Here is a 26,275-nt window from a genome sequence, read left to right on the forward strand (position 1 = left end):
CTTTGATTGACCACTTAGCAGTAAATTTGTATTCAGTTCTGATATTTTATTTATCCTCTCAGGAAAGTCAGCTGTCAAGGCAGAGTGCCAATGTGGCTGTTCGCCAAGGTAACCATGACCTTATTCAAAAAGTAGTATGTTCTGCATTGTTGTTGAAATCTTTAATAGATGCATTTCATTGTTTCTCATGTTAACCAGCCTCCCTTCTTTCCCCCAGTTTCTCTAGGAGACAGCTTCTGTATAAATGATGTCACCCCACAGAAAGGCTGTCCTATCCTGCACCTCTACCTGTGGTTTATATGCCAGAGTTGAAAACATTTACATTTTAGTCATTTAGCAGACGCTCTTATCCAGAGCGACCTACAGTTAGTGAGTGCATACATTATTTTTTATTTTACATACTGCCCCCCCCGGGAATCAAACCCACAACCCTGGCGTTGCAAACACCATGCTCTACCAACTGAGCTACATCCCTGCCGGCCATTCCCTCCCCTACCCTGGACGACACTGGGCCAATTGTGCGACGCCCCATGTGTCTCCCGGTCACGGCCGGCTACGACAGAGCCTGGAGCCCGGAGCCCGGATTATAACATCTCTGCTGTTGCTGTTTATTTCTCCATTTCAAAACATATTTCTGATGTCCCAATAACCATTAACTAATTTGTTATAATGAAATGTTTCTGCAATGTCTTTTTAAAAATATAAATATATTAGTGAATTTCCTATACTGGGTTTTATTACTGCCATGCCGGTGTTTCATAACTGTTTGTGAATGGATGAGTGCATCATAAATACTGAATTACTTAATTGTAATAGAAAATATAAGGTTTTCAAAAGTATTTTATATCAATTAATTGCTTATCACAGTGGGGAAAATGAAAGCACGATTAACAGAAATTAAATGTTCAGCAAAGTCTTTTAATCTACATCGAACAAAAATATAAATGCAACATGTAAAGTGTTGGTCCCATGTTTCATGAGCTGAAATAAAAGGTCCCAGAAATGGAATGTTCATTTCTCTACCATAAGCTGCCTCCAACATTTTAGAGAATTTGGCAGTATGTCCAACCGTAGACCACGTGTAACCACGCCAGCCCAGGACCTCCACATCTGGCTTCTTCACCTGCAGGATGGTCTGAGACAAGCTACCGGGACAGCTGATGAAACTGGGATTGCACAACTGAAGAACTTCTGCACAAACTGTCAGAAACCATTTCAGGGAAGCTCATCTGTGTGGTCGTTCTCACCATCGTCTTGACCTGACTGCAGTTCGGCGTAGTAACTGGCTTCCGTGGGGAAATGCTCACGATGTGAACAAAGTGTCCCAAGATTGGGGTGGGGTTATGGTATGGGCAGGCATAACCTACGGACAACGAACACAATTGCATTTTATCGATGGCAATGTGAATGAGATCCTGAGGCCCATTGTCATGCAATTCATCCGCTGCCATCAACTCATGTTTCAGCATGATAATGCATGGCCCCATGTCACAAGGATCTACACAGTTCCTGGAAGCTGAAAATGGCCTTAATTCTTCCATGGCCTGCATACTCACCAGACATGTCACCCATTGAGCATGTTTGGGATGCTCTGGATTGACGTGTATGACAGCGTGTTTCAGTTCCCGCCAATATCCAGCAACTTCGCACAGCCATTGATGAGCGGGACAACATCCACAGGACACAATCAACAGCCTGATCAACTCTATGCAAATGATAGGTATCTGTGACCTACAGATGCATATCTGTATTCCAGTCATGTGAAATCCATAGATTAGGGTCTAATGAATTTAATTCAATTGACGATTTCCTTATGAACTGTAACTCAGTAAAATCTTTGAAATTGTTGCATGTTGCGTTTATATTTGTTCAGTGTAGTATGCACTTCACAGGAGGAACAGTGATTAGTCTGAAAGTTAGGGAAACAGGATTCAACCACTTCGTATATAGGATATAAGCAAAATACATTTGCAGGTCTACTTAGTAGAGGTTTTAGGCTAAATTAAATGGAAGCAAGTTGTTTTCACATAACATTTTTGGTTTGAAGTCTTGTGCGTCTTACAGCTGATAAGGCAACTTGTAATGAATCTATCCAATGAGAGAAAGGGGTCAGAATGCTGGTTTTCAATAACAATGGAATATTATGTGGAATGAAAAGGCAGGGTTCAAATGTAATACATTGACATGCATATGGTTATTGTATTGCCAGAGTGGAAGCATCCAGGCTCAAAGGTTTCAGACCAAAGCAGGCCGTGCACCACTCAAGCAGTAACAGCTTTCAGGAGAAATTAAGCAGCTACAGCAATTCTGTGTTTACTTGTCAAGGTGAGGCCGTGCCCCAGTCAGTCATACTGTGACCAAGCAGGCTCCAAGAGGCACTTCCTTGGTTAGAGTAGAGTTAAGTTTCACACAGGTTAAGTGCAATAACGGCAGTAGTGTGGTTGGGTTGTGGTTTGAGGTTGGGGTCAGCGGTCACCACTCCAGTTCCACAGGGTATTTGCCTGTGAGGCAGGCGGTGCAGTGGCCCACTCTCCTGCTGGCCTTGGTGTTGGTGCTGATCCGCTCATCCTTCTGGAGGGAGGGGATTCCCCACTGCACCGCTGACACCAGGCCCTCCACTGACAGATACTGCACGCTGGTGGCACCTACATTACAGAACAACATCACCGTTTTACAGTCTGGACCACCCACACGTCGAATAATAAGTCAATTGAATAATAAGTATTCCAAATCTCACCAATGTAGCCAGCAATGTCCTTAAACTCTGGCCTGTTAGCAATGAGCTCCTCTTTTGTGGGGATGTTGATCCCCATGTAGCAGGGGAACCTGATAGGCGGGGAGGCAACACGGATGTGGACCTATGGGAGGGGAGGTCAGCAACCAAAATGAGTGGTCATTACAGACAATGTGAGACCAGACGTAGTCGTTTCATTGTCGACAAGGAACCTGCAAGTAAGCATTTCATTGGACGATGTATAGTGTTTTACACTTTTATGTAGTCGGGAGAGGACGTGTTTTTCTCTAGCTCTCTAGCTCTCTAGCTGGAGGTAAGCAAACTTCTCATTTGGTGTTGAGTATAGCTTAACCATGCATTAGATCGTAGGTTGGTAGTTAGTTGTAGTTAGGTATTGTATTTATTATAGGTTAGTATTGTTGTTATTGTAGGTTTCCGTAGGTTATTGTAGGCTAGTATTGAAGCTCGAGGCTAGCTAGCTCTCTAGCTGGAGGTAAGCAAACTTCTCATTTGGTGTTGAGTATAGCTTAACCATGCATTAGATCGTAGGTTGGTAGTTAGTTGTAGTTAGGTATTGTATTTATTATAGGTTAGTATTGTTGTTATTGTAGGTTTCCGTAGGTTATTGTAGGTTAGTATCGAAGCACGAGGCTAGCTAGCGGGTAGCTACTGGTAACGATTAGCTGTTCCCACTGTTAAATGTGCTTCTAGCCAACGTTTAATTTTTGCTGCGTTCTGCGTTATGTAAGGAACTAGACACGGACATGAATCATCTGTTTAGTGTGCTAACACACTCTTGGCAGTTTGTTGTAACCAAGTATTGGTGCTAATTGTGTGTTAATGGATGCTAGCTTGCTAGTTAGCTACGGCGTCATAGCTAGGTATCGTGGGTAGCTACTGTGTCTTGGCAGTGTCTTCCGCCGTGCCGGCTGTAGCACGAAGCGAGCTAATTAGCCGTTTTTTCGAACAGAGTCAGAGTCAACACAGTAGCCATTGTGTGCCGGGTGTAGCACGAAGCTAGCTAGCTAGCCGTTCTTCAAACAAAGCCAACACAGTGGCCATTGCTAGCTACCCAGCACGACCAGCGAACGGTACGGTAGTAGCTAATTACAATATACTTGTCCTAGCTAGCCAATGTTGAATCATTGCTGCGTCATGAAAGGAACTTGACACAGACACGAATGATCTGTTTAGTGTGTTATCACACTATTGGTGGTTTGCTGTGACCAAGTGTTTGTGCTTGGCTGTGTGTTACTGGATGCTGGCATGCTGGTTAGCTAGTTAACACACTATTGGTGGTTTGTTGTGAGTATTGGTGCTTAACTGTGTGTTAAACTGTGTGTTATTGGATGCTAGCATGCTAGTCAGCTATGGTGTCATAGTTGGCTAGCTGAATAAAGTGGGTTTGAGTTTATTCCTTTAAACATTGAACAACTGTTCAGTGAAACAATTTTAGTTTCTGAGGTAGAAGTTTTTGTTGAGGGAGGCCCCCCTCTCTCCTCTCCCAGATGCTTAGCTCATTTCATTCCGATCTCCTCTGCATTTTTGTAGCCATTTGCTACAGCCTGTCAACTATGCCTCTGCCTATCCCTGTTCTCTCCTCTCTGCACAGGCTACACAAACAACGCACAACACCGCGCGGCTGCTGCCTCTCCAACCTGGTGGTCCCTGCTCGCACCCCTCACCTGGAGTTCCAGGTCGCAGGCAGCCTCTGGAACTGCCGTTCTGCTGCCAACAAAGCTGACTTCATCCCAGCCTATGCCAACCTCCAGTCCCTCGACTTCCTGGCGCTGACGGAAACATGGATCACCACTGAAAACACGGCTACTCCTACTGCTCTCTCCTCGTCTGACCATGTGTTCTCGCATACCCCGAGAGCATCTGGTCAGAGGGGTGGTGGTACAGGAATCCTCATCTCTCCCAAGTGGACATTCTCAATTTTTCCCCTAACCCATCTGTCTATCTCCTCATTTGAATTCCATGCTGTCACAGTCACTAACCCATTTAAGCTTAATATCCTTGTCATCTATCGCCCTCCAGGTTCCCTTGGAGAGTTCATCAACGAGCTTGACGCCTTGATAAGTTCCTTTCCTGAGGATGGCTCACCCCTCACAGTTTTGGGGGATTTCAACCTCCCTATGTCCACGTTTGACTCATTTCTCTCTGCCTCCTTCTTTCCACTCCTCTCCTCTTTTGACCTCACCCTCTCACCGTCCCCCCCTACTCACAAGGCAGGCAATACGCTTGACCTCATCTTCACTAGATGCTGCTCCTCTACTAATCTCACTGCAACTCCCCTCCAAGTCTCCGACCACTACTTTGTTTCCTTTTCTCTCTCGCTCTCCTCCCACACTACTCACTCTGCCCCTACACAGATGGTAATGCGCCGCCGCAACCTTCGCTCTCTCTCTCCCACTACTCTCTCCTCTTCCATCCTATCATCTCTTCCCTCTGCTCAATCCTTCTCCCTCCAATCTCCTGATTCTGCCTCCTCAACCCTCCTCTCCTCCCTTTCTGCATCCTTTGACTCTCTGTGTCCCCTATCCTCCCGGCCGGCTCGGTCCTCCCCCCCAGCTCCGTGGCTTGATGACTCACTGCGAGCTCACAGAACAGAGCTCCGGGCAGCGGAGAGGAAATGGAAGAAAACTAAACTCCCTACCGACCTGGCATCTTTTCACTCCCTCCTCTCTACATTTTCTTCATCTGTTTCTGCTGCTAAGGCCACCTTCTACCACTCTAAATTCCAAGCATCTGCCTCTAACCCTAGGAAGCTCTTTGCCACATTTTCCTCCCTCCTGAATCCTCCTCCCCCCCCCCCCCCCTCCTCTCTCTCTGTGGATGACTTCGTCAACCACTTTGAAAAGAAGGTTGACGACATCCGATCCTCGTTTGTTAAGTCTAATAACACTGCTGGTCCTGCTCACACTGCCCTACCCTATGCTTTGACTTCTTTCTCCCCTCTCTCTCCAGATAAAATCCTGCGACTTGTGACTGCAGGCCGCCCAACAACCTGCCCGCTTGACCCCATCCCCTCCTCCCTTCTCCAGACCATCTCCGGTGACCTTCTCCCCTACCTCACCTCGCTGATCAACTCATCCTTGACCGCTGGCCATGTCCCTTCCGTCTTCAAGAGAGCGAGAGTTGCTCCCCTCCTCAAAAAACCAACACTCGACCCCACTGATGTCAACAACTACAGACCAGTATCCCTTCTTTCTTTTCTTTCCAAAACTATTGAGCGTGCCGTCTTTAGCCAACTCTCTTGCTATCTCTCTCAGAATGACCTTCTTGATCCAAACCAATCAGGTTTCAGGACTGGTCATTCAACTGAGACTGCTCTTCTCTGTGTCACGGAGACTCTCCGCACTGCTAAAGCTAACTCTCTCTCCTCTGCTCTTGTCCTTCTAGACCTGTCTGCTGCCTTTGATACTGTGAACCATCAGATCCTCCTCTCCACCCTCTCCGAGATGGGCATCTCCGGCGCGGCTCACTCCTGGATTGCGTCCTACCTGACCGGTCGCTCCTACCAAGTGGCGTGGCGGGAAGCTGTCTCCGCACCACGTGCTCTCACCACTGGTGTCCCCCAGGGATCGGTTCTGGGCCCTCTCCTTTTCTCCCTATACACCAAGTCACTTGGCTCTGTCATATCCTCACATGGTCTCTCCTATCATTGCTACGCTGACGATACACAACTAATCTTCTCCTTTCCCCCTTCTGATAACCAGGTGGCGAATCGCATCTCTGCATGTCTGGCAGACATATCAGTATGGATGACGGATCACCACCTCAAGCTGAACCCTGGCAAGACGGAGCTGCTCTTCCTCCCGGGGAAGGACTGCCCGTTCCATGATCTCGCCATCACGGTTGACAACTCCGCTGTGTCCTCCTCCCAGAGTGCGAAGAGCCTAGGCGTGACCCTGGACAACACCCTGTCGTTCTCCGCCAACATCAAGGCGGTGACCCGCTCCTGCAGGTTCATGCTCTACAACATTCGGAGAGTGCGACCCTGCCTTACACAGGAAGCGGCGCAGGTCCTGGTCCAGGCACTTGTCATCTCCCGTCTGGACTACTGCAACTCGCTGTTGGCTGGGCTCCCTGCCTGTGCCATTAAACCCCTACAACTCATCCAGAATGCCGCAGCCCGTCTGGTGTTCAACCTTCCCAAGTGCTCTCACGTCACCCCCCTCCTCCGCACACTCCACTGGCTTCCAGTTGAAGCTCGCATCCGCTACAAGACCATGGTGCTTGCCTATGGAGCAGTGAGGGGAACGGCACCTCTGTACCTTCAGGCTCTGATCAGTCCCTACACCCAAACGAGGACATTGCGTTCATCCACCTCTGGCCTGCTGGCTCCCCTTCCTCTGCGGAAGCACAGCTCCCGCTCAGCCCAGTCAAAACTGTTCGCTGCTCTGGCACCCCAATGGTGGAACAAGCTCCCTCACGACGCCAGGACAGCGGAGTCACTCACCACCTTCCGGAGACATTTGAAACCCCACCTCTTTAAGGAATACCTGGGATAGGATAAAGTATTCCTTCTAACCCCCCCCCCCCCCCCCCCCCCCCCAAATTGTAAAGTGGTTATCCCACTGGCTATAGGGTGAACGCACCAATTTGTGAGTCGCTCTGGATAAGAGAGCGTCTGCTAAATGACGTTAATGTGCCCTTGAGCAAGGCACTTAACCCTAATTGCTCCTGTAAGTCGCTCTGGTTAAGAGCGTCTGCTAAATGACTAAAATGTAAATGTAAAATGTATACCATGCGTATCCCGTACATATGACTAATGAAACTGAAACTTGAGTAATCAACCATTATAAACAGAGGAGAGAGAGACTAACATGCAGTATAATTGATATTAAGAGGAGGACTGATAATGATCAACTCTGGGCCACTCACCTCTGTGGCTCCTGCTTCCTTCAACAGCTTGATTATGGGGGAGATGGTGTTGCCCCTGACGATGGAATCATCAACAAGCACCACCCGCTTGCCTGCAAAGTTGTCTGTCAGCGCACCAAACTTCTTGGCCACCCCCAACTGCCTGAGGCGTGTGTTTGGTTGAATAAACGTCCTCCCAACGTAGCGATTCTTACACAGAACCTCTACGTACGGTAGTCCTGACTGCAGAGATGGAACAGAAGAGTACAAACTGAAGCCCAGAATATTGTATGAATATGCACAATTCAGAATATGCACCCTATTGCTATCAACATTCAATAGGTGCCATGACTCACCTGTTCCGCGTATCCCAGTGCAGCAGGAGTAGCAGACTCAGGCACAGTGCTGACCACATCTGCCTCTGTAGGGGCCTCAATGGCAAGCTGCCGTCCACAGCGCTGCCTGACTGTGTACACCATCTGACCTGCAACACCAGGAGGAAACTATAGCTACTCTGGCATCAGCTCAAAAGCAAGTAATGTGCTGTAACCTCCCAGCCAAACTATTTACTACTCTCACTGACTCAGTGCTACAACTTAAAAAGTTGTGTTATTAGCCAGGCCAACTACTACATATGCCTACCTTCAAATATGGAGTCTGGTCTGGCAAAGTAAACATATTCAAAGATGCAGAAGGCAGGGAGGTCTCCCTCGGGGCGAGGGACGATGCTTAGGGACTTCACACCGTGTTTGGAGATCTGGACTATCTCTCCAGGCAATACCTCTCTGTAGTACCTAAAGACCAGACAAAGAGAGAGGCTTGTGAGCCACAGGACCACATGTTGCCATGGCAATAAGAGGTAGGTCACCGTGGTGATGAGAGCTCACTTGGCACCAATTGACTGGAAGCTGCAGGACTCTGATGACACCACCCAGCCCTCTGTGTCTCCCTCGCCAGCACCTGACAGAGAACAGAATATGGCCTGTCAATCATCCATCCTCTCCCACTTCTTATATATATATATATATATATATATATATACATATACACACACACACAGTGGGGGAAAAAGTATTTAGTCAGCCACCAATTGTGCAAGTTCTCCCACTTAAAAAGATGAGAGAGGCCTGTAATTTTCATCATAGGTACACGTCAACTATGACAGACAAATTGAGGGGAAAAAAAAATCCTGAAAATCACATTGTAGGATTTTTAATGCATTTATTTGCAAATTATGGTGGAAAATAAGTATTTGGTCACCTACAAACAAGCAAGATTTCTGGCTCTCACAGACCTGTAACTTCTTCTTTAAGAGGCTCCTCTGTCCTCCACTCGTTACCTGTATTAATGGCACCTGTTTGAACTTGTTATCAGTATAAAAGACACCTGTCCACAACCTCAAACAGTCACACTCCAAACTCCACTATGGCCAAGACCAAAGAGCTGTCAAAGGACACCAGAAACAAAATTGTAGACCTGCACCAGGCTGGGAAGACTGAATCTGCAATAGGTAAGCAGCTTGGTTTGAAGAAATCAACTGTGGGAGCAATTATTAGGAAATGGAAGACATACAAGACCACTGATAATCTCCCTCGATCTGGGGCTCCACGCAAGATCTCATCCCGTGGGGTCAAAATGATCACAAGAACGGTGAGCAAAAATCCGAGAACCACACGGGGGGGACCTAGTGAATGACCTGCAGAGAGCTGGGACCAAAGTAACAAAGCCTACCATCAGTAACACACTACGCCGCCAGAGACTCAAATCCTGCAGTGCCAGACATGTCCCCCTGCTTAAGCCAGTACATGTCCAGGCCCGTCTGAAGTTTGCTAGAGTGCATTTGGATGATCCAGAAGAGGATTGGGAGAATGTCATATGGTCAGATGAAACCAAAATATAACTTTTTGGTAAAAACTCAACTCATCGTGTTTGGAGGACAAAGAATGCTGAGTTGCATCCAAAGAACACCATACCTACTGTGAAGCATGGGGGTGGAAACATCATGCTTTGGGGCTGTTTTTCTGCAAAGGGACCAGGACGACTGATCCGTGTAAAGGAAAGAATGAATGGGGCCATGTATCGTGAGATTTTGAGTGAAAACCTCCTTCCATCAGCAAGGGCATTGAAGATGAAACGTGGCTGGGTCTTTCAGCATGACAATGATCCCAAACACACCGCCCGGGCAACGAAGGAATGGCTTCATAAGAAGCATTTCAAGGTCCTGGAGTGGCCTAGCCAGTCTCCAGATCTCAACCCCATAGAAAATCTTTGGAGGGAGTTGAAAGTCCGTGTTGCCCAGCGACAGCCCCAAAACATCACTGCTCTAGAGGAGATCTGCATGGAGGAATGGGCCAAAATACCAGCAACAGTGTGTGAAAACCTTGTGAAGACTTACAGAAAACGTTTGACCTGTGTCATTGCCAACAAAGGGTATATATAACAAAGTATTAAGAAACTTTTGTTATTGACCAAATACTTATTTTCCACCATAATTTGCAAATAAATTCATTAAAAATCCTACAATGTGATTTTCTGGAAAAAAATCTCATTTTGTCTGTCATAGTTGACGTGTACCTATGATGAAAATTACAGGCCTCTCTCATCTTTTTAAGTGGGAGAACTTGCACAATTGGTGGCTGACTAAATACAGTGCTCAAAAAAAATAAAGGGAACACTAAAATAACACATCCTAGATCTGAATGAATGAAATAATCTTATTAAATACTTTTTTCTTTACATAGTTGAATGTGCTGACAACAAAATCACACAAAAATTATCAATGGAAATCAAATGTATCAACCCATAGAGGTCTGGATTTGGAGTCACCCTCAAAATTAAAGTGGAAAACCACACTACAGGCTGATCCAACTTTGATGTAATGTCCTTAAAACAAGTCAAAATGAGGCTCAGTACTGTGTGGCCTCCACGTGCCTGTATGACCTCCCTACAACGCCTGGGCATGCTCCTGATGAGCTGGCGGATGGTCTCCTGAGGGATCTCCTCCCAGACCTGGACTAAAGCATCCGCCAACTCCTAGACAGTCTGTGGTGCAACGTGGCGTTGGTGGATGGAGCGAGACATGATGTGTCCCAGATGTGCTCAATTGGATTCAGGTCTGGGGAACGGGCGGGCCAGTCCATAGCATCAATGCCTTCCTCTTACAGGAACTGCTGACACACTCCAGCCACATGAGGTCTAGCATTGTCTTGCATTAGGAGGAACCCAGGGCCAACCGCACCAGCATATGGTCTCACAAGGGGTCTGAGGATCTCATCTCGGTACCTAATGGCAGTCAGGCTACCTCTGGCGAGCACATGGAGGGCTGTGCGGCCCCCCAAAGAAATGCCACCCCACACCATGACTGACCCACCACCAAACCGGTCATGCTGGAGGATGTTGCAGGCAGCAGAACGTTCTCCACGGCGTCTCCAGACTCTGTCACGTCTGTCACGTGCTCAGTGTGAACCTGCTTTCATCTGTGAAGAGCACAGGGCGCCAGTGGCGAATTTGCCAATCTTGGTGTTCTCTGGGAAATGCCATAAGTCCTGCACGGTGTTGGGCTGTAAGCACAACCCCGACCTGTGGATGTCAGGCCCTCATACCACCCTCATGGAGTCTGTTTCTGACCGTTTGAGCAGACACATGCACATTTGTGGCCTGCTGGAGGTCATTTTGCAGGGCTCTGGCAGTGCTCCTCCTGCTCCTCCTTGCACAAAGGCGGAGGTAGCAGTCCTGCTGCTGGGTTGTTGCCCTCCTACGGCCTCCTCCACGTCTCCTGATGTACTGGCCTGTCTCCTGGTAGCACCTCCATGCTCTGGACACTACGCTGACAGACACAGCAAACCTTCTTGCCACAGCTCGCATTGATGTGCCATCCTGGATGAGCTGCACTACCTGAGCCACTTGTGTGGGTTGTAGACTCCGTCTCATGCTACCACTAGAGTGAAAGCACCGCCAACATTCAAAAGTGACCAAAACATCAGCCAGGAAGCATAGGAACTGAGAAGTGGTCTGTGGTCACCACCTGCAGTCCTTTATTGGGAGTGTCTTGCTAATTGCCTATAATTTCCACCTGTTGTCTATTCCATTTGCACAACAGCATGTGAAATTTATTGTCAATCAGTGTTGCTTCCTAAGTGGACAGTTTGATTTCACAGACAGATTATTTCACTTAATCACAATTCCAGTGGGTCAGAAGTTTACATACACTAAGTTGACTGTGCCTTTAAACGGCTTGGAAAATTCCAGAAAATGATGTCATGGTTTTAGAAGCTTCTGATAGGCTAATTATAATATAATAATATAATATGCCATTTAGCAGACGCTTTTATCCATACATTTTTACGCATGGGTGGTCCCAGGGATCGAACCCACTACCCTGGCATTACAAGCGCCATGCTCTACCAATTGAGCTACAGAGGACCACTAATTGACATCATCTGAGTCAATTGGAGGTGTACCTGTGGATGTATTTCAAGGCCTACCTTCAAACTCAGTGCCTCTTTGCTTGACATCATGGGAAAATCAAAAGAAATCAGCCAAGACCTCAGAAACAAAATTGTACACCTCCACAAGTCTGGTTCATCTATGGGAGCAATTTCCAAACGCCTGAAGGTACCACGTTCATCTGTACAAACAATAGTACGCAAGTATAAACACCATGGGACCACGCAGCTGTCATACCGCTCAGGAAGGAGACACGTTCTGTCTCCTAGAGATGAACGTACTTTGGTGCGAAAAGTGCAAATCAATCCCAGAACAACAGCAAAGGACCTTGTGAAGATGCTGGAGGAAACGGGTACAAAAGTATCTATATCCACAGTAAAACAAGTCCTATATCGACATAACCTGAAAGGCCGCTCAGCAAGGAAGAAGCCACTGCTCTAAAACCGCCATTAAAAAGCAAGACTAAGGTTTGCAACTGCACATGGGGACAAAGATCATACTTTTTGGAGAAATGTCCTCTGGTCTGATGAAACAAAAATAGAACTGTTTGGCCATAATGACCATTGTTATGTTTGGAGGAAAAAGGGGAGCTTGCATGCCAAAGAACACCATCCCCACCGTGAAGCACGGGGGTGGCAGTATCATGCTGTTTGGGTGCTTTGCTGCAGGAGGGACTGGTGCACTTCACAAAATAGATGGCATCATGAGGAAGGAAAATTATGTGGATATATTGAAGCAACATCTCAAGACATCAGTCAGGAAGTTGAAGCTTGGTCGCAAATGGGTCTTCCAAATGGACAATGACCCCAAGCATACTTCCAAAGTTGTGGCAAAATGGCTTAAGGACAACAAAGTCAAGGTATTGGAGTGGCCATCACAAAGCCCTGACCTCAATCCTATAGAACATTTGTGGGCAGAACTGATAAAGCGTGTGCGAGCAAGGAGGCCTACAAACCTGACTCAGTTACACCAGCTTTGTCAGGAGGAATGGGCCAAAATTAACCCAACTTATTGTGGGAAGCTTTTGGAAGGCTACCCGAAACATTTGACCCAAGTTAAACAATTTAAAGGCAATGCTACCAAATACTAATTGAGTGTATGTAAACTTCTGACCCACTGGGAATGTGATGAAAGAAATAAAAGCTGAAATTAATCATTCTCTGTACTATTATTCTGACATTTCACATTCTTAAAATAAAGTGGTGATCCTAACTGACCTAAGACAGGGAATTTTTACTAGGAGTAAATGCCAGGAATTGTGAAAAACTGAGTTTAAATGTATTTCGCTAAGGTGTATGTAAACTCCCGACTTCAACTGTATGTATATAGTTGAGGTCAAATATATTGGCACCCTTGTGTTCACACAAGTATTTGTTTGATTTACAATTGCACAGGACCAAATATAAATAAAATGTTAACTAAAATTGAGATTTTTCACTTAAGTAAAAAAAATGCCTGGATCATAATTTGGTTGGAGGCATTTATGTGTAATTTATCTTACCTGTGGTAAGTAGCAAGTGCCTACAGGGTAAAAATATCCATTCAACCAGTTTAGAAAAGAGAAAACATAATTCTGCTCCTTTGTACTCCATTATAAAGTGCAAGTGTGCCAATATATTTGACTAACTTTACATAGATTATTAACTCTGCTTGTACATTATAGTTAAATCAAAAAAATACACAAGCCAAAGATACACAAATACCATGCAGCGCTAAGGAAGGACCAAAAACACCTGCAGTGTGGAGTTTAGAAACGGGGACGAGGCGTCCGATGCTGAGGGGTCTGTTTCCATACGGGTCACGGATAGCATAGATCACATCTGTGTACATCACCAGCAGTGAGTAGGATGTAGGGGTCTCATGCATCAGGTTCTTTATCCTGCAGTGGAGAATAAACAATCAATCAAGATGAGCTTTACAGGGGGTAAAAGAGATGGGGCATTATTGGAATGGAATAGAAGGCCATAGAACGGACCTGGCCACCCAGTCAGGGGCATCCAGCTCCTCCATGGGCGGAGTCAGAGCCAGCAGCTGGGTGATGAGCTCACTGTCTGAGCTGGTGGAGAGGCCCACGCCGTGACGCATCACCTGCCATACACACACAGTTATGTATGCTTATACACAAATACACAATAATCAACTACAATATAAACAAATGCACACAGTCATTGGATATGACAGCATGGCCCACCTTCTTACGCAGTGCAGCTGCGTTGACCAGTTCCCCGTTGTGTGCCACAGCTATCTTGCCGTGCAGTGTGTCCACCACAAAGGGCTGGCAGTTCTGCAGCTCAGAGATGCCCGTGGTGGAGTAGCGTGTGTGCCCGATGCCCAGGTTACCATAGCGCAGCTTCAGAAGGTCCTCAGGTGGAAAGGCATTGTTCACTAACCCCATCCCCTGTGAAGGGAAGTGACATACCAAATCAGAACAATAACACACATGTAGCCTAAATGTGATTAGTAAAGCTTTAACGTGATGATATAACTGCTGTCTTATTTCTGTACATCATGTTCCCTCCCCATCTGAGACTTTTGTTAATGTGTTAATGTGTTTTTGGGGAGGGGTGGTGGTATTGTGTTTAGTTTGAGGACACTGATGTTGAGTGAGTCAGAGGACACGTTGAGTAATCATCATTATCTGGAATGAGTGTGATGATAGCCATGTTTCTCTTTCATGTTTTCGTACTGAATGGTTCTGTATGTCACACATTTTTACCTTGAGGGTGTTGTACGTTGGTGGGTTGACTCCATTACTTGTGACGATTCCGGCACTTTCCTGACCCCTAAATAAACAAAGACAAATAAATTGCTTGAATAACATTTAGGTTCTACACTTCAGCCAATTTGCTTGATGCAACATGTTTGAGGCTAGCTTTTCTGTATGTATACTGCCTTAGGGCAGACTTAACCGGTTTGGTAAAAGAGAAGTGTTGTAGACTGAGGGGAAAATGATGGGCTATGTGTCTCTGCAGTGGAGTTGCCTTATATGGAGTGGCCTTGTGCTGCAGCCTCAGCCGATTTGCCAAGCTGCTTCTCGGATTACAGTCTGTCCCTCCCCCACACCACACAGCTTAAGCCAGTAGTGAGGCTGCTTTGATTCGGTGGGCGTTCCTCTTGGCTTAACCGCCTGGTTGCCTAGGGAACCAGGCACCAGAGGAAGGGGGGCTGGGAGAGAAAGAAGCGTTTCCAGGTCAGCTCAAACATGGAGAAAGGAGCTGGGAGACAAAGAGGAGGTGAAGAGGAAGAGATTGTAGAGGTAGAGGAGACCGGTGCAGCAGGGCAGTGGGGGGAAGCGGAGGTGCTGGCTCTTCTGTCAGTGTGGGGGGAGCTGGGAGCAGCTCAGCATTCAGGTGTATGCAGCAGAGCCACATTTGAATGCATATCAGAGCAGCTGAAAGGGTTGAATGTGCTGCATGGCTGGAGGGAGTGCCAGGCCCAGTGCAGGAGGCTGGGACTGCTGGGCAGGAAGGCTGAACAGCCAGGCACATCCACCAACTACAGGCAGGGGGCAGCAGCCATGATGGACGCCCAAATGAATCAAAGTGATTGGGAGGAAAAGGAGGATCTGACCAGTGAGAAAGAGGCTCACTCTTCCTCAGTCACAATACAGGAAGGTAACTGGGAGTTACAGGAACAGTGTACTGGCTGAGAAGTTGTTTAGTATACACAGCAGTAGTTTAATTAAAATAATCTTTGAGGTATCCCTCATTTAGATAAGAGGCCGCTTCATGACCAAGATGTTGACTCAGACATAACTGGAGTCACATACCATTAGCCTAGAAAAAGGGTTAAACTGAATCTAAATAAACCAGAGTATCAGTAACAGACAATATCAAAAATGGATCCCTTGATTGACATCCTTTAAAAATGTGTGTGTTTGTTAAGGAGGCCCGTGTCAGATTCTTCGCGGGGCTCTCCCATATGCCCAATACTTGGGCCCTGAGGGGGGCCGCCATTGGACAGATGAGGAGGTGCGAGCTCTGTTGTGTGTCTGGTCTGACCGCCACATCCGCCAACGCCTCAAAGGAACGCTACGCAACAAGGCCATCTTCCAGGAGATGGCCCGCCGCATGCAGAGAGGCTTCGGAGTGGTGCGCAACTGGAAACAATGCCGCACTAAATACAAGAACCTCAAGTATGAGTACAAGACAGCCAAGAGCGCACAGGCCGCTGCAGGGAGCAGTGGCCCAGGAAGGTACATTAAGTTCTTTGATGAGGTAGAGGCCATAGTGCTGGACAGGGGAGAGGATGGGGACCAGGATATGCAGAGAGGACCTGAAGGGGACCAGGGAGCTGGGAAGCTGGGACATCCGGAAGGCCAGACTCAGTCTAAAGAACCCAAAGGAGACCTGGTCATTGAGATAGACCATGGTGAGGTTTTCATTTTTTTTAAATACTACAAGTTTACAGATGGTGATGAGATACTGAATGAATACATTGCCTAGTCCTACTTTTAAAACTTCTAGAACAATGCATCTTTCAGATGACAATAGTGACGATTATGAGCTGGACACAGACCAAAACCAAAGGGAATCAGGTATGTGAATTCAAATAACCTACAGCAGAAAAGCCTTCTGAAATGCTGTGCAGTACATGGGCTTGGCATGATTGCTTATGCTCACTCTCTTCTGCATTCTGTCTCCCATCCTAGGAGCCCATCTATCACCATTGAATCAATCTAGCTCCGAGCAATTCCATGTGGTAACGGTGTCCGACACAGGACGGAACTGGAGTGACCAGGAGGTGCGTGCTCTGATCCAGGTGTGGTCTGAGGAGGGCGTGTGCAGGCAGCTGGAGAGCTCCACCAGGAAGAGGGACATCTTTGTGCAGATCTCCCGCCGGCTACTGCAGCAGGGGGTGGAGCGCGACTGGAAGCAGTGTCACACCAAATACAAGAACCTCAAGTACCTGTATCGCTCCCTACAGAGGGGCAGGGCTGACAGCACAGACCCACGTCGTCTTATGAGGTTCTATGACGAGGTGGATGCCATTTTGACCAGGTCAGATAGTGGACCTGCCATAGGATATGAGAAACAAGCAGAGGCTGGCCCCATTTTGGCCGGGGCCATGATTAGGTATGAGGATGACACAGATGCCATGACTCATCCAGTTAACTCTTACACAGCTCAAATCTATGAACTTATCCCCAGGAATGAGGACAAACAAACACACACAGGTAAGAAAGTGACTCCGATAGCCATTGTAGATCAACCTAAGGTCACTCCAAATCATTTAGTGGTGACCATGTAAACATTTTTATCAAACACCGCAACGCAAGCCATTACATCTTCAGACATATCCCACATCTATTTTGTTGCCTATAAACAAGCTAATTTATAACATCAAAAATAAAACCCATTGGCCCCAAAGCTGGTAGTTGGAGCCAGTAGAACCTGGTGGAGGAAAATAGGTTCTGATATTGTGCATTAACAGTGATGTCATGCCTCTGTGTTCCTTACAGACAATGCTGAGACCGATAAAAGACAGGATCTGACTGCAAAAAGAGGGCTGAAAAGGAAAGCGTTGGATCAAGGTTTGAAATTGTACCTCCTCCCTCAACAATTTTGTCTCATCTCGTTTTAAAATCCACACGCGACCAAAGGCTCAGTAACAGACTAATGATGGACGGTGTGAGTCAGTCCTGTGACTTACTAATAAGACTCCTAATCTAATCATGGGAGAGTGGGTTAGTGAGAGGAATCAGGAAACTGCTGAGAATGGGCAAAAACACCAGCCTTCTTTACAAAACCGCAATTTGGATTCCGTGTATCCATGTGCTCAAAACGCAGAACAGTGTTATCAGTAAACTGAAGATTGCAATCTGCCCATTCTTTAGTATACATTTTGAAATATTCTCTCAGAACACATCAGCACAATCAACTTGAGAGGACCAAGGTCAAGAATCTGTGCAGGATAGCGTATTTTGTACATCATGTGTCTCAGACTTCTACACTTAGTAAAAAGTGATTGATTAATCAATGATGAAGGCATTTAACCTCAACTCAATCTCTGATGTATTAGTCCTCTTGAATCCTTGTTTTCTTTAGATACCTGTAGAATTGTGAAGAGACATGATACTGGGGGCAGCTGTGCTGAGAGTATTGACTTCCAGTGCAAATTGGAGGAGGACCAATACATTCCCATTATAGAGATCAACTCAGTCTGCTCAATGGCAGCCTCTGTCTCAGCCCGACAAAAACAGGTAGGCCTAATCAACTCCGAATGTTAAAAATGATGTTAACATCATTGTAACCAATTGACTGTTGTATACAATAGGAGTCTGAAAGTTTACGAAAGACATTGAGTTGAGTCTGCATTGGAGAAATGTAGCAGTCTGGAATCCAAGGACGTCCAGAGATCTCTATACTTTCACCGGAAACAATGTAACACTTGTAGCAAAGCCATGCTCGTGGAACGTTTGACGTCACACCTCCATGTTGTTTTGAGACATTGCCCACTACAATGCATTTTTTAAGTGATTAAAGTTGTAAGCATTATAGCAGTGTAGCTAATTAATGATGGGCAAGATAGTGGGCATTTGTGATTAGCGGATGACTATACAAAAGTTTCAAGGACCCTATATACATTTGCTCGCTAGAAAACATAAACTCACCTATGTTGTAGCGCCACAAGTCCCAAAGTTAACACTTGGGCAACTTCTAGTTGTGTTGGCCATTCTCCTGCTGCAACACATCCGAAAACTCCGCACTCTTCTCCGATGCCAGATTCTTCGAACTCGCTCATTCTTCAATCCCTGGGCTTCCCGTGCTTGTCTACTTCACACTGCGTGTATCTCCACGCACAAACACTAGCCACGTGTTGACAACAGAGCTACCGCTACACGAACTGGCTCAACCTACAGGGATACAAAATGGGGTACTTCATTGACATCCCCTGACAACAGACGGAATACTGCGTATCAAATTGCGAAAGTAGTACAGACTCAAATATCGATTAGGACTTTGACTGAGAACCGATATGCAATCATTCACCCTGTTTTTTGGTGATAAAGTTCAATTATATTTATTTTTAAGTATTCAATAGATACTAAGTAAAAACCAAAGACACTTATCTTACAACTATGCCCGTGTTTCGCTGATATATTGAGATGAGCAGCAGCCAAAAAAAAACGTTTTCCCCCACGTGGTGAGGCCTACATTACTATAATTGGTTATTCCTGAATCGATGCTGAGTTGTAATTGGCTTTTCTGGATTCTGAAAGTCAGTCGTGACTCCTGAAGCGCATTCCACTTTCTGCACTGAATTCTCCACGAGTTGCAGGTAAAGTCGCGAGAATTCTAGATGAAACTAATATATTTTTGGTGTACATTTCCCACACTGTTGATTTCATCTAACTTTACTTGCTTTATTTTTCAGGGTTTCAGATTATCTACCAACATGGCGCCTGCATCAGGTATGGTTTCATTTTTCTTCAGTTTCAAACTGCATGAAGTCAGATTGATAGTCGAAGTGACAATATAATTTGATTCCACTGTAAACCCGCGTTTCCCGTAAATAAGTGTTTCAGCGTCGATTTAGGGTGGCTCACTGGTGTTTTTCTGCTTTCTGTTGTTGTTGTTAAAGAGCTGAAACTTGGACAGAAACTAAATGAGGGCAAGACCAAGCAGATCTTCGAGCTCGCGGATGAGCCAGGCCATGTTCTGGTCCAGTCGAAGGATCAAATCACAGCCGGGAATGCGGTGAGGAAGGACCAGATGGAGGGAAAGGCCGCGATAGCAAACAGAACCACGAGCTGTGTTTTCAAGCTGCTGCAGGAAGCGGGTGGGTCTTCTGGCTACACTGTTTTCAATTATCATTCATGATTGTGGTTAGTTAATGCTAATGTTTCGTTTGGTTATGTGTGGGTGAGTGTGATAACTAGTTTAGATGTGTCCTCCCCATACAGCCATATTCGTAATGTTCTGTTATCAATTTTAAAGCTTTATGGTTCTGTGAGAAATCTATATTGTCTGACCCTGGGTCAGTAAAGTGTGCAAACGTTCATGAATGCATTTGTCCACAGGCTAGAATTCAATCAAACAGCTATGATTAGTGAGTGTTGTTCTGTCTATAACTGACCACCGTGGGCAGCTGTCCTGTGTATCCAGGTCATGTTGCATTCCTGTATTTTGACCTTGAGATCACAGTAGTCCATTATTAAACACTCCCTGTTAAGAAATTACTCTCCATATTGCAGCAATTTGAAAATAAATGGGGGTAAGTGCATCCCATGTGTCCCTCATGATGTAAGCCAAACTGTGGAAATTCATTCCTTGTGACTCGGAACATGCTTTTTTAAATCAAACCGAATGTGACCCACCCCAGCCCCCTTTCCTCACCATCATCTAAGACAATGGCTTCCCTGATTGACTGATAATTGGCTTCCTTCATAGCTGAAGTAGTGCTGCTGTTTAATCACCGATGGCTGAGTAAGTCCTCGTGGTGTTCTTTTTATACCTCAGGCATCAAGACAGCCTTTGTGAGGCAGCAGTCGGAGACGGCGTTCGTGGCGGTCCACTGTGAGATGATCCCCATCGAGTGGGTCTGTCGCAGGGTGGCCACCGGATCCTTCCTCAAGAGGAACCCTGGCGTCAAGGAGGGCTACAGGTTCTCCCCTCTGAAAATGGAGATGTTCTTCAAGGTGTTTGTGTATATTTGTATCTGTCCAATCATGCCCAGTAGAAAAAGTGGATTTATCCTCTCTTTGATAATCCAATCTACCTGCCTAATTTGTACACATTCATTTTCCACTCGTGAAAACATTGAAAGTTAGGTACATCATCCATCAGCAACTCATCCACCTTCATACAAATATTGCCATGTTCTACAGTTTACATCAATGTCTGAAATCTTGGTCACTATTTGTTTGTCTCAGGATGACGCCAACAATGACCCTCAGTGGTCAGAGGAGCAGCTGCTGGAGACTAAGTTCTCTCTGGCTGGGCTCACCATCGGCCGCTGTGAGGTGGACATCATGAACCGCAGCACTGTGGCCATCTTTGAGGTTCTGGAGAGGGCCTGGGCCACCCAGAACTGCACGCTGGTGGATATGAAGGTATGTGGCTCAGCGCCACCCTCAGATGGTCAGGGGAGGTAACAAAGTGGACCATGTTTTGTTCTTAGTTAGTTCTGAAAGTTATGAACCCATTATGGGGCCTTTTAACATGCATTCCTTTGACTGTTTGTTGACAGATTGAGTTTGGTGTGAATGTGAGCACCAAAGAGATTGTGCTTGCTGACGTGATTGACAATGATTCCTGGAGGCTGTGGCCAGCAGGAGATCGGAGTCAGCAGAAAGACAAACAGGTGAGATGATCTCCTGCATAGCTCTGTCCAATGCTCCTATCCTGCCATCCCTTTATGGAAAAATGCTAATGTTGCCATTATTTAACCACCTCAGATTTTGAGTTACACCACGTTAGCTGTAGTGTAAACCTGTGTGCTCTCCTCTCCTTTGCAGGTGTACCGGGACCTGAAGGAGGTGACTCCTGAAGCCATGCAGATGGTGAAGAAGAACTTTGAGTGGGTCTCTGAAAGAGTGAAGGTAGGCTAGCCTTGTGTATCCCACTAGTCCTGTGCTCTTTAGCCTAAAATAGCAAGAGCCGACTAGCTGTGACTCTTATCAGGAGGACAGCCACTAGTTTGTATTGAATCAACATACCATAATGATAGAGGATCGTGTAGTTTAACATTAAATTATCTGTTGATTGAGCAATTTTCCATTGTTATAACCTAGACATGATGGGATTCTCACGTGAATCCCAGCATTTTAAAATAGCTCAACATTTTGTGACCAGTCTTTGATCAACTCTAGTAATCTCAGAAATGCATACTCCCTCACATCCTCTGTCAACTTAACCCAGTTTGTTTTAATCTGTCACATGACACACACACAGAGACACGGTACAAGTACAGCCCATAGTGAAATAGTTTAGGCCGGGCATTCAGTGGAGGCTGACGGGGTGTCTGTGTGTCCCTAGCTTCTGCTGGAGCCCAAGGCCAGTGGCAGAGTGGTGGTTCTGATGGGCTCCACCTCTGACCTGGCCCACTGTGAGAAGATCAGGAAGGCCTGTGGCTCCTACGGAATTTCCTGTGTCCTCCGAGTCACCTCTGCACACAAAGGACCAGACGAGACTCTTCACATCAAAGCTGAATACGAAGGTGGGCTGAACTCAGCCTTATAGCCCTAACCTTACTGTTAACCCCTAAAAACATAGCTACCCCTCTCTACATAGATTGTACAAGACATTGCTTGCTTATGTTTATTAAAAGTGGAAGATTGTGGTACATACATTTGGAATAATGGCTCGGTATGTGGAGCCTCCTGTAGCTCAGTTGGTAGAGCATGGCACTTGCAACGCCAGGGTTGTGGGTTCGATTCCCATGGGGGGCCAGTATGAAAAATGTATGCACTCACTAACTGTACGTCGCTCTGGATAAGAGCATCTGCTAAATGACTAAAATGTAAAAAAAATTAGTAACTGCGCAGTATACTGGCTAACATTATAACACCTATCTAATATAACATTTTATAAATCATGATTTGGCTCTTCTGTATGGATGGGCTAATATGCAGTATTTTCCCAGGGGATGGAGTACCGACTGTGTTTGTGGCTGTGGCGGGCAGAAGCAACGGCCTTGGTCCAGTGATGTCAGGAAACACCGCCTACCCAGTCATCAATTGCCCTCCTATCACCCCTGACTGGGGGGCACAGGACATCTGGTCATCCCTTCGCATGCCAAGTGGTGAGTACATCCCTCCATGCGGTCTGTCTTGCTGTGTGTGTACAGTACTGTATGGTAATTATCCCGGAAATGAATCTGTGTGTTTACCCTAACCCTGATTGCTCCTCTCTCCCACAGGTCTTGGCTGCTCCACAGTCCTCTCCCCTGATGCTGCAGCCCAGTTTGCAGCTCAGATCTTTGGGCTCAGTGACCACCTGGTGTGGTCCAAACTGCGGGCCTCCATGCTCAACACCTGGGTGTCTCTGAAGCAGGCTGACAAGAAGCTGCAGGCCTGCAGCCTGTGAGGAGCCCCCTGTACTGTACCATTTCAGACCCTGCCAGGCCTCTCCAAGATGGGCACTGTGAAGGGTCACTGCCTTGCCGTGTGTTATGTCTAATGAAATGTTTACCAACTGTAAAATCAGCCCTACAACACATTTCTCTAATCATTCCCTTAATAAAGTGATTCATATGTATAAACATCTGTGTTTTAGATTACTATGTTTTTCTATTTCATTTACAGTATACACTACATGACCAAAAGTATGTAGACACCTGCTCGTCGAACATCTCATTCCAAAATCATGGGCATTAATATGGAGTTGGTCCCCCCCCTTTTGCTGCTATAACAGCCTCCACTCTTCTGGGAATGCTTTCCACTAGATGTTGGAACATTGCTGCAGGGACTTGCTTCCACTCAGCCATGAGCATTAGTGAGGTCAGGCAATGATGTTGGGCGATTAGGCCTGGCTCGCAGTCGGCGTTCCAATTAATCCCAAAGGTGTTTGATGGATTTGAGGTCAGGGCTCTGCAGGCCAGTCAAGTTCTTCCACACCGATCTCAACAAACCATTTCTGTATGGACCTCACTTTGTGCACGGGGGCATTGTCATGCTGAAACAGGAAAGGACCTTCCCCAAACTATTGCCACAAAGTTGGAAGTACAGAATCGTCTAGAATGTCATTGTATGCTGTAGCATTAAGATTTCCCTTCACTGGAACTAAGGGACCTAGCCCAAACCATGAAAAACAACCCCAGACCATTATCCCTCCTCCACCAAACTTTACAGTTGGCACTATACATTGGGCAGGTAGCGTTCTCCTGGCATCTGCCAAACCCAGATTTGTCCGTCGGACTGCCAGATGGTGAAGTGTGATTCATCACTTCGGAGAACGCATTTCCATTGCTCCAGAGTCCAATAGCGGCGAGCTTTACACCACTCCAGCAGACGCTTGGCATTGCACGTGGTGATCTTATGCTTGTGGGGTTGCTTGGCCATGGAAACCCATTTCATGAAGCTCCCTATGAACATTTATTGTGCTGATGTTGCTTCCAGATGCAGTTTGGAACTCTGTAGTGAGTGTTGCAACTGAGGACGGCCGATTTTTTTTTTACGCGCTTCAGCACTCGGCAGTCCTGTTCTGTGAGCTTGTGTGGCCTGCCACTTAGCGGCTGCTCCTAGACGTTTCCACTTCACAATAACAGCACTTACAGTTGACCTGGGCAGCTCTAGCAGGGCAGAAATTTTACGAACTGACTTGTTGGAAAGGTGGCATCCTATAACGGTGCCATGTTGAAAATCACTGAGCTCTTCAGTAAAGCCAGTCTACTGCCACTGTTTGTCTATGGAGATTGCATGGCTGTGTGCTCGATTTTATACACCTGTCAGCAACAGGTGTGGCTGAAATAGCAGAATCCACTCATTTGAAGGGGTGTCCACATATTTTTGTATATATAGTAAGTATTTTGAAAGTTTGGTAATGTTTAGCAATAATATATTTCATGTTGGACATTATTATGGAGTAACACATTTAAAACAAACAATGTTAGCTTTTATAAATGACACAGTAAGGTTTCCTCAAATTTTATTAGCAAGACTTCCAAGTGGTGATAAAATCACAGACAGAATGCAAGATCATCTTGATATTTTTAAAAACATAGGCTTTAGGCAAATCTCTGGCTTGGATTCCAGAATATATATTATGTTTAACATTTCTGTGTTCCCCTTTCTTCTGTGGTTTTATTGACAGTACCTTCGTTCTTATCATATGTGATTATAGGCTTGTGATCCTCTTCATTATCATCCACCCAGATCGCACCTGACTTGGCAAACTTGATGGAATAGTTGGAGGTGATGATGAAGGATTTAGGCTGGCCAATGAAATTAGTTGCCGTGTAGTTTTCGAAGATACGGTTTTCGCCTACGTACCCAGTGACGTACATGATTTCGAAGGCAGAGCAGGAGATGTAATCTCTCGCTGGGATGATTTGGGTGCAAATGTCTTCACCGCGAATGAAGTTCAACCTTGTTTCTCCTGTAGCTTTGACATGGGTGTCCGTATTCACTACACAGACTTCTCCACCAATGGCCACAGTGATGTCTTTGAGTTTAAACTCTGAATTTTTGTAGAAAATCTGAATGTTGTAGCTTGTTGCATTGGCAATGTGGACTGGTTTATTTCCCATAGCTGCAGCTGTGAGAAACAGAATAATTATTTTATGAACCGTACACTAAAGAAAATGTGATTTTTGTGATCTGTGAACTTACACTTTTAAACCATTGTCATCAAGTATTCAAATGTAAAAAGCAGATAAATAGAGAGGGTGAATGGGACAGAGAAGATTCATAAAGATAACACATCTGGATGAATAAGACAATTAGAAGAAGACTACTCGCCTGGTTGGATTCAGAATCTGATGGTGAACTGAAGAGGTTGTTAGATGAGAATCTGATGGATAACTGAAGAGGTGGTTCGGAGTGTGGCTCAGGAGCAATACCTACCTAGACACATCACTGGGTTTATATAGATCACGTTCTTCCTCCTTTACTCTTTCTATCAGATTCTTGAGAAAGAAGAAGTCCTGTCATGTCCTGATAAGGATAAAATCGTATGCTGTTCTTCATCATCATATGACTCTGATGAAAAAATTGTCATCAGTTGTTGTTACCTGTGTGGAGTGGTCCATTTGAGATAAAACATACAATTGGAAGTGGAAATCACTTTATATGATAAGATGAGAGTGCAATTTGACATTTATCTGAATTGACTGTAAAGTTTATGACAACTGGGCAGTTATTTTCAGTTGTGTGGGCAGTTGGGCAGTGACTTTTTTGTCAAGTGACTGAATTTCTTGCTTGAAGACTTGCAGCATGTACAATGGTTAGATGATAAACTGTCTTTGAAGAAACTAATAGACTAATAAACTAATTATTTTTTTGTTCTTTTTGGGGGCGAGGCGGGGGAGATTCAGCAACACTTGGAGGACAATGGAATTAAATACAAAAGCTTATTGCCAAAAGTAGAACCAACGCGGCAGTGACCCTTCCCTCATAGTACATTAAGAAAATACTTGTACAAGCCACCTTCCTACCCATAATTGACTATGGCAATGTAATGTGTTGTACAGTCACATCCAAAATTATTGGCACCCTTGATAAAGCAAAAAACACTGTATAAAATAGATAATACAAATGCTGAGCTATATTGTATGCTCAAAAAA

At 45.7% G+C, this 26,275-nt stretch overlaps 3 protein-coding genes and 1 long non-coding RNA gene across 4 annotated transcripts; 2 read left to right on the forward strand and 2 right to left on the reverse strand.

Moving 5' to 3' along the window:
• Positions 1–822: 822 nt before the first annotated feature.
• Positions 823–18,793, reverse strand: LOC311131298 (amidophosphoribosyltransferase-like; the record flags this gene model as incomplete). The annotated part of the gene is made up of 11 exons (XM_084164195.1): positions 823–2,645; positions 2,738–2,858; positions 7,625–7,846; positions 7,960–8,087; positions 8,246–8,397; positions 8,491–8,563; positions 13,783–13,928; positions 14,025–14,137; positions 14,241–14,447; positions 14,766–14,832; positions 18,663–18,793. The coding sequence occupies 11 exons, from the start codon at positions 18,791–18,793 to the stop codon at positions 2,473–2,475; spliced, it is 1,533 nt and encodes a 510-aa protein (XP_084020321.1). The 3' UTR covers positions 823–2,472.
• Positions 15,252–18,278, forward strand: LOC311130324 (zinc finger and SCAN domain-containing protein 20-like; the record flags this gene model as incomplete). Its single annotated transcript, XM_084163055.1, has 6 exons — positions 15,252–15,663; positions 15,935–16,420; positions 16,533–16,586; positions 16,701–17,225; positions 17,511–17,582; positions 18,097–18,278. The coding sequence occupies 6 exons, from the start codon at positions 15,252–15,254 to the stop codon at positions 18,276–18,278; spliced, it is 1,731 nt and encodes a 576-aa protein (XP_084019181.1).
• A 347-nt stretch (positions 18,794–19,140) lies between the features above and the next one.
• Positions 19,141–23,256, forward strand: LOC311131300 (multifunctional protein ADE2-like). Its single transcript, XM_084164198.1, has 10 exons — positions 19,141–19,330; positions 19,427–19,463; positions 19,634–19,831; positions 20,512–20,690; positions 20,925–21,104; positions 21,242–21,355; positions 21,510–21,593; positions 22,030–22,210; positions 22,637–22,795; positions 22,913–23,256. Exons 2-10 carry the CDS (start codon positions 19,448–19,450, stop codon positions 23,077–23,079), a joined length of 1,278 nt encoding a protein of 425 aa, XP_084020324.1. The 5' UTR covers positions 19,141–19,330; positions 19,427–19,447; the 3' UTR covers positions 23,080–23,256.
• A 1,366-nt stretch (positions 23,257–24,622) lies between these two features.
• LOC311130701 lies at positions 24,623–25,539 on the reverse strand. The gene is made up of 2 exons (XR_014613379.1): positions 25,452–25,539; positions 24,623–25,248 (listed from the first exon to the last, which is right to left on the reverse strand). It is a non-coding gene; the product is annotated as an uncharacterized lncRNA (long non-coding RNA).
• Positions 25,540–26,275: the final 736 nt, after the last annotated feature.

Source organism: Coregonus lavaretus (genome assembly GCF_964263955.1).
Source record: "Coregonus lavaretus genome assembly, chromosome: 6".
Classification (NCBI taxonomy): Eukaryota; Metazoa; Chordata; class Actinopteri; order Salmoniformes; family Salmonidae; genus Coregonus; species Coregonus lavaretus.